Source organism: Cyanistes caeruleus, chromosome 7 (genome assembly GCF_971803275.1).
Source record: "Cyanistes caeruleus chromosome 7, bCyaCae1.hap1.1, whole genome shotgun sequence".
Lineage (NCBI taxonomy): Eukaryota > Metazoa > Chordata > Aves > Passeriformes > Paridae > Cyanistes > Cyanistes caeruleus.
This window is the reverse complement of record NC_141707.1, coordinates 15,108,650-15,120,702: the sequence shown is the minus strand read 5'-3', so window position 1 is coordinate 15,120,702 and position 12,053 is coordinate 15,108,650. Positions and strand designations below refer to the sequence as shown.

The window sequence follows — 12,053 nt, the reverse complement described above, 5'->3', positions numbered from 1 at the left end:
AGAGTCTGAGAATTTGGTCTTAGCACTGTAAGGCTCCATTTTTAAAAACCCCATTAACATTTATAAAAAGCGGTAATGTTCAGGATAGAATATTTGTCATTTTCCATTCTGTTAGTATTGTGTGTTGCTGTGGAGCCCTTGCATGGCTTATTTTGTTGCTTTGTGTGTGTTATTAAGCTCATAATGAACTCTTACTGTGAGCTTGGCATAGCATGAACATATTTGGCTTTTCTGCCTGCTTGGCCTTGCCTAAGAAAGATCATCTTCATTCTGTAGTTTGTATAGCATTTGTTTTGTTTATCTTTATTTATTTTTTCCCTCCCTTGTTAATTCTGAATTATTTTAACAGTTGTGATTAAAACTAATTCCCATGAGTCTAAATACTGATTGTTCCACTGGCTGGTAAAAGTGCACCTCTTGGTGTAGCTGTGTTTGTAACTTGGCATTCAGCAACATGCAGAAATGCAGGCACAGAGTGCAGCTGCTTTGGTCTTTGCTGTTATTACAAGGGAACATGGCACACAGAGCATTGAGCTGTTTGTGTTAATGAATGCCCTCTGCCCAGAGCTAATGAATGTACTCTGCCTTTTCCCAAAGGTAGCTGGTAAAGCTAAAACTCTGTTTAGTAGCATGAGGATAATAATCTATTTAAACTGAGCTAATTTGTGTTGATTCATTGATTTTTACGTTCATGTTATTTTATGGTTCTCGTGTGGGGTTTTTTATTACTTGCTGGCCACTTAGAGCTAAGGATATGCCTATGCCAGCAGCAATGCCATGCAGGACTTGCCTGAGTAGTTGCAGAGGGGATGTTGGGACTCCATGCTACAGTCCAAACAGCTTGCAACCTAAATGTAACCTTTTAGGTAGGTGTTGCTTCTTGTGCAGGCCTCTGAATAGCCATGCTGTGCCAATGTAAAGCAGGGCACCTGTTCCGTTTTAATGATACATCTTTGCAAATTTGTTCAAATGCAACTGCCTGGGCACAAATTTGCTTAATTCATTCTGATCCCATCGCTTGCCTGGTTGCAATGACTTTAAAAAAAATGCAAACTGTGCCTAAAAAGAAAAGTGAGTTCTGTTGTGACATATTATCTTAGTAAAGAAGCCTTGGCGAGGTATTTGAGGTAGGCCTAAGGAAAGTGACTTTTGCTCCAAGATCTGCTGTTGTGGGAAGGGTTATATGACTTCACAGAATTGTTAGTGTTGGAAGGGATCTCTGGAGACCATCGAGTCCGACCCCTGCCACATCAGGGTCAGCTGGAGCAGGTGCCACAGGAACAGGTGGAGTTTGATTGTTGTTGAGAGGGAGACTCCGTGACTTTCTGGGCAGCCTGTTCCAGTGCTCGGCCACCCTCAACGTAAAGCAGTTCTTTCTCAAGCTGAGCTGGAACTCACTATGTTTTAGTTTATGGCCATCACTCCTCCTGTCACCGAGCACCACTGAGAAGTGTCTGGCACCATCCTCTTGGCACCGCCTTTGAGGTATTTATATGCACTCATGAGATCCCCTCGCAATCTCCTCCAGACTGAACAGGCCCAGCTCCCGCAGTCTCTCCTCATGACGAGAGATGCTCCGGGCCCTTAATCACCTCTGTGGCCTCCGCCGGACTCTCCCCAGCTGCTCCGGTCGCCACGGTGCCCTCAACGTTCGCCGCTTCTTTTAACGGCGATTCCTCCGCGGCCCTGTTGGCAGCCGGTGCCGCGGCAGCTCCGTGCGAGGTTCGGGAGCGGCCGCGGGCGGAGCCCGGGTGGGAAGTGAGCTCAGGCGCACAGGAAATCCCGCCCGTGCCGCGGCCCTGTGTTTGCGCTGCGGGCAGAGAAAGGAGCGGAGCGCCTGCAGCGGCCCAGCCGAGCCTGCCGCACGACACGGGGCCGAGCCATGTCTGACCAGGTACGGGCAGCCGTCCCGGCCGCGGGGGGACTACACGGCGAGAGCGGCGGCCCCGGGGGCGCGGGAGGAGCCGCCTGCGCCCCCCCGCCCGCACTCTCCGCGGCCGCGGGGCAGCCCCGGCCCGGGGCGAGCGGAGTCGCGGCCGCTCGGAGGGCGCCGGGGGGACTGTTCCTCTAGGGCAGTGTGAGTGGATGTGTGTGGATGCCGATCTCCCACCTCCGCCAGATACGGGCCCTCTCCCCCCGCATTCTAATCCTTTTTCTCCCTTCCTTCGGGGTGTTTGGCGAGGAGGGCGGGCGAGCTCCAGGCAGGGATACTCGGGGGCCGGGGCGGCGTCCGGACGAAGCGGGATCGCCGCCGGGGCAGCCCCGGCCCTGGAAACCCGGGAGTGCAGAGAGGGGTGAGCCATGTTGCACAACAGTTGTTTCCTTTCCTTTTCGATTTCCCGGGTGTGTGGTGGGATGCTTTTCCCCCGGAGCGGGCTTTGTGCGGGTTAGGCTACGCTTGCCAGGTCCTCTGTTCGCCCTAGGGATGCGAAAGCTTGGTTTTCTCCCCCTCTTTTCTCAGCTGAACGTTGTTTGCCTGTATTAAACACCCCGTCCTTTATCAAGGCTCCGTCCTGCCTTCGCTCCGAGTAATATTCTCGTTATATCCCTGTCATTTCTGTCTTCTGAGACGGGGACTTAAATAGGTGCTTGTACCGCAAGTTCCTGGGTTGCTCGGCCTGGCATGCAAACAGTGCTTTGCTTACAACTATTGCTTTAGGCTATGTGACCTGCTGGTGGAAAGTTAAAACAGCGTTCCGGTTTTAATTTGTGCGCTGTTTTGCTTTATTTTCTATATTGTCGTCATAAGGCAGTGTTTTCTAACTTTGTTTTTTCCCGAAGTCCAACCATCATGATAATGTCGGTGCCTAGAAATGTTTCTTGTAGTGCTGTGAAGAATAGTACTGGTGCCAGCCAGGAAATTAAAAGTCCCCAGGGACAAGGCTCAGCTTAGTGCATACCGTGCCTGCTTCGGGGAGTAGCCTTGGTGCAGTATGAGCGGTGAAAAGAAGCCAGCGCTGTGTGCTGGTGGTCTTCCTCCCCGCCCCCGACTTTCCAGCACAATGCAGCTGACGATGGTGCTGCTGCCTCTCAGTGCCTGGGAGAGGGGCAGCTGGGAGCACAGCGATTGCTGCCTCCCGGGAGGACACATTGCCCCTGTAGTAAAATACGTGAAAGTGATTGCATTAAAAAAAAATACAAGAAAAAAAAATACCCACCAACAATTTCTGAACTAGATTTTATAGACAGATGTTCACGTGACCTGCTCTGTAGCTGTCTGCATATGTGAACCATGGCGTGTTTTAACAAATAGCAGCTTTCAGTAGTGAGGTAAATCCTTCTCCAGGCAGGTTCTACTAAAACACATGTGTATTTTGTCTTTGGGACTGCTTGAAGTATGTAAAATTCCATGTATGTGATAACCTGGGTATCTTAAAAGTCTGTGAGTAAGGAGCCTGCTGTTTATTTTTAAAAGATAAGCAAAATACTGTTAGGCGTTGTGTCATTAATTTCTGGGGGGCTCTGCAACAAGAGCTAAACAGATGTTTAAGTGGAAGGATAATGTAAGGTTATGCAGCACTATAAATTTCGTTCCTCTGTTTATCAATTTTACAAGAATAACTGGATTATCTAAAGTTGTGAGTTGCTTAGAGTATTGTTCTTTCTGGCCCTGGGATTAAGTTAAGGGGGGGGTCATTTATCACCAGTAAAATAAGGGGTTACTTTATTATTAGTGGGAAATTGACTTTTATGATAAATAAAAATGCTTGAAAGAAAGGCAGACTTAAAAAAACCCAACATGGTTGCTTAGTGGGATCTAAGCAAAAACTAAGCAAAACACAGGTTGATTTCCCCTCCTTTCAAGTGTCTTAGGCTGTTTTTGCTTTATTTGACTCTAATGTTATCTGTTCGTGTACTGCTAATAAAGAATGCTGTAGTTTGTATTTATGTTTTCCACTCCTGTAAAAAATGAATGAATTTATTTGCTTTGTTAGGAACTATGTTATACCTCTGTTCCTCTAGTAATTTTGGTTTTGTTGATTTTTCTTTAAAATGCTGAGTATGGGGTTTAGTTTTCTAAGTTAGACATTGAAGTTTGAGCCCTTCTGAAAATTGGAGGAGGAAACTTGCAGTATGTTGCCTCACAGTGTTTGTTTTGTGTGTTTTATTTTTGTTAGTTGCAATAGCAAACCCAGTGTGTTTCATCCAAGAAATTTTGTGTGCTTTTTAGGGTCATTATATAAGTGTGAGACAGTGCTAAGACCCTTATTTTGTGCTCTTTAGGAAAACTGCAATGAAGCCTTTAAATCCTGTAATGAAAAGTTAGAAATGGGAGTGTTGTGGTATTTCTGTTCTCTTTGTATGGTGTTCATGTCCTATTTCCTAGGGCATCCTAAAGCACCTTTCACACTTTTCACAGTGCAAGAAGTCTGGAGGCTTGCTTGCTCTTTGCTGATACGGGATTTTGTTAATGAATGCTAGTAGTTTTAACAACTTTGCGATCTCCTTCCTTTTTTTATTCTGAAGTCTTCTTGTGTTACCTTAACCATTTGGCATTGAATGGCAGTATAGCTCACTGACAAACTGCAGAGAGCATTTTCAGACTTGCTGGGTCTTGTATCCTGATGTAAAATATTTTGCTCCACTTCTAAGCTTTGATTATTGGGGCTTCTGTTATTTGATTTAATATTTCTCTTTTTTTGAAGCTACGGTTTTCTTTCCTCTTATTTTGCGGGTGAGAGGTTGTGGAACTTTAAACGAGCCTTTTTATGGTTTAAAGACTCCAATCCCCTCTGCTTATGCTACTGTTTGCTGCTTTCCCTATTTGTTTTTAATACTAGTCCCCTTTCCTTGAGGATAGGAATCAAATACGAATCATAATTTTATCAGTCATATTGGCCAGAGGCACTGTCATAGTAGCAATGATCATTAGTAATACCTTGGACAGGATGATTTGGTTTGGAAGCCTGAATAGGTTAGATCAGTTAGATGTGTTACAATGTACAGAACTATGTAACTACTACAAATACCTCTACTGCTGGGATAATATGCTGCTATGCAATTTGTAAAGTAAATTTAGACAGCGACTGACCTTAAATGTCATGCAAAGGGACAGAGTGTTCTTACAAATTATTTCAGTAATAGTGAAACAGAAGCTAGTTTTGAAGTTACAGACTTCAGATCAGTAGAGATCTGAATCTTGCTCTGATTCCTAGAGGTTAGTAATCCTGCATAAAGACATTAAAACTGCTGTTTGTGTAAGTTATCAGAACAAGCTGCAGGTTCTTATTTTTCTTTCTTTCTGGTCAGGAGTGAATACCACTGTGTTTATATTCCTGCAAGTAGTCCCAGAAGCTTAGAGTTCAAATATGTTACAGAAAACTTCATTGGGGAACACAGGGGATCTGACTGTGTTACCCATGAAGAGCTCCTTCCATGCTTATAAAGTGACTTGCTTTAAGTCCTGTGTGTGTCAGGCTTCTTGAAAGCTTGGGCTGAGTTTTTGGATTTGAGCTTGAAGGGTGATGAATCAGACCCTGCAGTTTAGGTTGTGCCTGGATGAATATTAAAAAAATAAAAGGTATTCAAACCAGGTGGAGTCTCCAGTTCATACTTCTTTCCATTGTAGAAACTGAATTGATCTGGGTTGAGGCAGTGAGTCAAACTAATAGAAAGAACACTTCCTCTCTTTCTTTATTCCAGATTGAGATTTGTACAGATGGGAAGGATGTTTGCTGACTTGGCCTATGCCCTTTCTTATGATCTTTTAATGTTCAAAGTTGTGTGCGTTTGACTTCTTTAAGGAGAAGGGGGGAAAAAGCTTAAAAAGGTTTTAATCTGAAGATAGAGACCTATGTGGAGGGACTTCTCTATAAAGAGAAGGTTAGTATTTGGTGTGTTTTTGGCACTTGAGCCTAAATTTCAAGTCCAACAATACAAAGGATATTTCTGTACATTTAGCAAAAAGTCCCTTTTGGGATGGCAGCCTGTGGTAGGCACCTGTATATATTTTGTTTATTTTGTCTACAATGTTAAGCAGTAAAATATAAAAGGAAGATTTCAAACATGATCAGCAGGGTACCTGTGGTTATGACTACTGAATGAAACAATTCTTCACTGAGCACTATCTAGACCTGATGTCTGTAAAACCCCTTTGTCCTGCAGTGGAACATAGCTAAAAGCCTGATGCAGGATATGTAGTGACAGGCAAGGAATGGGGTTAATAGTACCTGATTTCTCACTTGTTTCATCTATCAACCAGTAACATGAAAACTCTGATGTACTTAATTAATGTCTTAGAGTGTGTAACACTTAAACCCTTTTGATGAGCTTTAGTGCTCAAGTTGTTGAATCAAACTTGTCTGTACAGTTTATTCTTATCCTGGAAAGATATCAAAACACTGTAGTGCTTGGAACTGCACCTTTCAAAACTTTGAAGTATTGTGGTCTTCAAACAAATGTGGTAGAAGGAAGCTCTTTTGTTGTCATAGAAAAGAAGGTAGCTGACCAGCCTTTTGAAAATAAGGACTACCTTTGATGCAATGGGTTGAAAAATGTTTGCATGGTTCACTCTCTTTAAGTTGATAGGGTGTCACAAGTGCTTTCTGTTTACTCTCCTCACAATGTTCCTTCTTTTCTGAGCCTCTTAGTACGCTTCTTGTGGGGTTTTTGCAGTTTGTTTGTTGTCTAGGAATCAGAGGTATAAAATCACACTTCTTATTTTTGTATGTCATCTCTTTCAAAATGATTCTTCTCTCATCTCTTATGTTCTTTATGCTGTTTCTTTCCTCTCATTAATTAAACTTCTCACAGGTAGACAGACAACGTTTCATACTATGTTGCTGTTATTTTTGTGAACACACACACAGAAAGGAGAGAAGACATCTTGAGCAGTCTGATTTCATCCAATAAAGAGGATGACAGCTGCCATACTGCCCAGTGAAAGTAATGAAGTGTTGAATTGATCAGGCTTTTTTTGTTTTCCTTGCAGGAAGCAAAACCTTCAGCTGAGGACTTAGGAGATAAGAAAGAAGGGGAGTACATTAAACTCAAAGTCATTGGGCAGGTGAGTTTTTTACATAATTGCTTGTTGACATTTGATGGAGGTGTGACTTCATGTATGGTAGAAATGACTAAATGCAAGTTGATACTTTCAGTTCTTCAGTGTGATCCTCCCCTGCCATAAACTACTTTCAGTTGCCAGAAATGTGTATTTGTATACTCTGGTGTGCTTTTTTTGATTCATTGAGGGATTAATTTATCCAAGGGTATGAATAAGTGGCAAACTTGATAAATTCAGGTCCTCAAAGTTTGTGTAGTACCCTAGGCATGATATCAGCTTTCTTTTTCAGGGATAGGAAAAGGATTGTTGGCTGCCCTGTTGGTAGATGTAGCAATGAGATGAATGGTGGATTAGAAGTCTGTATTCTGTCTGTGTTGGAATGTGAATGTTGAGAATGTTGGAATCTTCTGTGCAAAGAACCCCTAGCTCAGGGGTTAACAATCTTAACTAAGATTGTTTGAGTTGTATTGTTTCCTGCAGCTGGGTGGAGACAGATGACTTTCAAGTAGGACGAATAGAAACTACCTTGCCTCTTGATGGCCTAATCAGCAATTGCAAGAACACATTGAAAAGCTGAAAGTGGCCCACATGTCTTTTGCACAGAACCTCTTGCAATCTGTTTTATCTGTAGCCATTTTGACAGTTGCAGCTACTTGTATTTTATGGCTGGTGGGAAAGACTATAGAATAATAAGACCTGAGATTTCTCCTTAGGTTAGTCTTGTGCTGCCAAGTTTGCCTGCATCTAACTTCTAGATAATTACTCTAATTGAACGAGGTTTTGTATGTATTTTGAGGTGCAAGCTTTAACTTGTCTCTTTAGGAATCTTAGAGCAGAAATCCCCTGCATATGTATATTTGTATTTCATAAGTATATCATCTGGGTAAAGATGGCAGCACAGACTGAACCATGTATGGGTTTTAGTAATTTTAAATACAAAACCTCCATGCTGAGCCTAAGGCTATACTATGCCATCTGTTTTTTTAAGAAGAACTTCCTGTGGAAGTACATAGTGAGTTTAGTGACTGATAAATCATCCTGGAGGTTCACGATATGATGCACCAAGGTATGCATGGTGATATGCCATATTTCACGATATGACATGCCATATTTCTTGTAAGTTTTATGTAAGTTTTTTATTAATGGAATGGTTAAAAATAAAAAAGTTAGCAGTTACTACAAGGAGAGTAAATTTTTTTCTTTTCTGTCCTTAGGACAGCAGTGAAATTCACTTCAAGGTGAAAATGACAACACACCTCAAGAAACTCAAAGAATCATACTGTCAAAGACAGGTTTGTGAAACAATGACATTTTTCAAAAAGAAAATAAAACCCCAAACCACTTTTCTCACTGTACTTTCAAATAGACTTTTGAGATATCTGATGGTACAAATATAATGGATCTCCTAATTTCTTTTGACAAGTAAAAGTATTCCTATGTAAGACAACTGTGAAGTTATATGCGAAGAAGTCTGCAATATTATTTGTGCATGTAGGTAAATAATAACAATTGTTACAGAACAAAAACTTACCTTCACTTCCAGATTCTGTGGCAGATATTGTGGATTCACAGCTGCTATTTCCAGAAGCCCTGGCCTAGTTTGCCCTCAGCTTTGGGGATAGATGCCTTATGTGGCCTTTTCTTGGATAAATGTGTTGGAGTTCACTTCAGGAGATATAATCATAAGTAATAATACTTCGGGGGCTTTTTCCTAATACTATGAGACAAGTTGAACTTGTCATTGAAGTGTTCTTTTGCAAAATGTGTTCTTTTTTGCTGTCTTTCTGGAGTAGGAGGAAAGAAGAGATCAAATACCAGATACATTTGTAGACAAATCCAAATGGTTAAAAATATGATTAATTTTAAAAACCTGAAATAAAAAAAAATCTTGGAATAATTCATGCAGCAGTCTTACTGACTAATGAACATCCATGTGTGGAATTCTTTCTTAAAGAGATAATTGCTTGAATGAACACACCTGTATTTCCCAAGCTGAATTCTGGAGGGTCTGTAATTTCCTTTGCAGTAGTCAAAACAGTTTTTTGTGTCAAGTAGCCTTTCTCTGGTAAAGGGACTATGAACAGTTCTTCCACATTGGCCAGAGGGATTGTTGAAACAGTGTGAAGATCTGTCCTTACCTGAAAAAATTTTCTTCCTAGTTATTTGCATGCAGTATTTGAGAGCTAAGTGATGAAATTGTGTCATATTTCACATGAGTTTGTTTTGCTCATAACTTGAAAGAGAAGGAAAAGATGAGGTGTTTGCCTTATCTAGTGATGTGAAGTATGACATTCTGCCAGAAGATGGGCGCATTGTGCAACAGACGTACTTTAACTTAACTCTGTTCACCTCTGGGATGTTTGTTTCTCCTTGTTTGAGTGCTGTTCATTTTTCTCCCCCTCGGCTCTGCTCTTTCTTGTTCCCAGTGCTGAGCGTTTGTAGAATTTATAGTGGTAAAGGTTGCAATTCCTTCCTCTAGCCATAGAAGACTGGGAAAGCAAGAGTAGGAGTTCATGAAGTAAACATCATGTTCCTCCTGTTGTCTTAGGATCTCTAAATAAGGCTGATATGCAGTCCAGAAAAGTATATGTACAATGATATCTTGGGAGAGAGGGTATAGTCAGTACTTAATTCATAAATAAAAACAAGTTTAAAAAGCTAAAGAAACTTCCAAGTTGTTGAGCTAGACCTCCAGTGAGACTCTGGAATAAAAATGCATTGTGGCACTATCTTTTTGAGTCACTTCTTTGTAGTCTACATGAGTGCAACAGAATATCTGAGCTCCCTGTGTAACAGGAACTAATGCTCTTTTATGACTTTCATGTGTTGTTTTTATTTAAAATGTTATTTCTTGTAGACCTGTACAAGATTCAGTAAGTTGGGGTTTTTTTTCTTATACATCTGTTTATTTTTTTAGGGTGTTCCAATGAATTCACTCAGGTTTCTCTTCGAGGGTCAGAGAATTACTGATAATCATACCCCCAAGGAGGTGAGTTTCTTTCTAGAATTATAGTTTGACTATAGTTCCTTAACTAGGATTTTTTTGTAAGGCAGATGGGCAGTTTGGAAAGAGCCTGTTTGGACCTCCATGTGTAATGCCTCAGAAAGGAGAGTGTAGTCACTGCTTACTAGAGAGGGGGGAAAACATCAAGGGAATCTTCCCATTGTTAACCTTGAACTTCAGTATGTCATAAATAAGTATTTAGTTCACATTTAGTAGATCAAAGTGTAAATAAACAGAAAACAGTTACTTCTGTCCAGTGACTTCCACCAATTGTTATGAAAAAGCAGGAAGAAACTCATAATAATGACCTTCTGAAAATACCAAACAAACTTGTTGACTGTGAAATTGAACAAGTTGCTCTCTGTGAGAGAATAGTTGTAAACAGGCTTTGAGTTGCAAGGTGTAGGTGTTAAGCTGTATTGTGAGCTAGTAGTGCACTATAGTATATATAATTCACATGTCTCTACAGCTAGTGCATTGACTATATTATTCACTATGATAATATGAATATCACTATGTGATATTCACTATATCACAGGATGTTGGTGATGTCCTTGTTCCACTTAAACAAGGGGCTTAGAGAAAGGTAGAGCCAGCAGCTTCCAGGCTGATGTGTACTGCTGCAGAAGTGGGTCTTTGCTGTAAGGCTTTTGCTTTGACTCAAATACCTAAGTCTGAAGAAAAAGGACTAAAAATTGTGAATGTTGTCTAGTGAGATAATGACTGAAACTTTCTTCACCCCTTTGATGAATTATGATGGGAGAGAGGAACAAAGCATTGTCTAATTTGTCTAGGACCTGCTCTGATTTCTTCTCACACCATATTTATAACAATTATTTGCTGTTTTTTTTCTCTGTTCTCACAGCTGGGGATGGAGGAGGAAGATGTGATTGAAGTTTATCAGGAACAGACGGGGGGTCACTCAACAGTTTAGATCCTTCTGATTTTCTTCCCCCTTAATCCTTTTTTATTTTTAAATAATAGTTCTTTTGTAATGTGGTGTTCAACACTGAAACTGGCACCCCATCTCTGGGAGTTTACTTTCAAGCGTCTGGTATTTTGAATTCTCGTGCTCATTATACACTATTGTTTCTGTTTTCATTGTGCTGAACTTCTGTGATCCAACTGCAACCTTGCTCCCCTCTTCCCTTCTGCCCTCCCCTTTAGGAATACATGTACTCACATGCATTTGTATGTTCACTGGGTTCGTGCATTTCAGGCACGAAGGCTGTAAGATCTGCCAGGTGGGCGAGTGTTCTTAACGACTTCCATATCTGCCCTGAAGTTTTGATGTGTGACTGTCTCACTCCTGGACTATAACTTTCAGTGCGAGATGAAGTTTTTCAGAGAACTAAACTGTGGAGAAGTTGTGTGTATCCATAACTCAGAGCTATTTTGCTTAAATTGTGCTGATGGCCCAATGAAGATTGCCGAGATGGAAATGGAAAAGCTAGAACTGTTGTCATCCGTTCCTTGCTCCAGAGATGGCTTTGCTGAAGACGTGAAATTGAAAACCCTAATGATTTTTAAATATTACCGGAAGAGCCCAGAAGCATTTTAACCTCATATAGCAATTAGTACGTACAGGTATCCATGCAAGAATGTTCACAGCAGCCAACTGGTGTTACTTTGACACTCTTGTTTGTACCTTTTGGCCTGGGACGTGGGTTTTGAATGGACATTGTCTGTACCAGCTTCATTTAAAATAAACAAGAAAACCAATTTTATAAACAACTTGTATTTTCTTTTCAAATGTTTGGAAATGAGCAAAACAATTAGAAGTTATAATTAGGGTATGCTTTTCCAGTGACTATAAGTTGAAGCCAGAAAAAAAAATGTGCTCTGTAAATATACCTCATATTTTTTTTTTTTCTACTTGCCCTAGGAAAATACTTGATTTGCTTGTTTTGCAGGTGAGTCTTAGAGACTACTAGCTGTTTCTTTTCTTGAAGTGAATAGTCACATACAGTTACATAAATCTTCACTTCATGCACAGAATTTAAACCAAAAATGCACCTCGGAAGTAAATAAAGATGGCTTTTAATG

The 12,053-nt window shown here is 41.0% G+C and overlaps 1 protein-coding gene across 1 annotated transcript; it reads left to right on the top strand.

Annotated features, from left to right (window-relative positions):
• Positions 1-1,647: 1,647 nt before the first annotated feature.
• SUMO1 (small ubiquitin like modifier 1) lies at positions 1,648-11,738 on the top strand. Its single transcript, XM_086897300.1, has 5 exons — positions 1,648-1,894; positions 6,932-7,006; positions 8,218-8,295; positions 9,921-9,992; positions 10,873-11,738. Exons 1-5 carry the CDS (start codon positions 1,883-1,885, stop codon positions 10,939-10,941), a joined length of 306 nt encoding a protein of 101 aa, XP_086753426.1. The 5' UTR covers positions 1,648-1,882; the 3' UTR covers positions 10,942-11,738.
• The last annotated feature ends 315 nt before the right edge of the window (positions 11,739-12,053 follow it).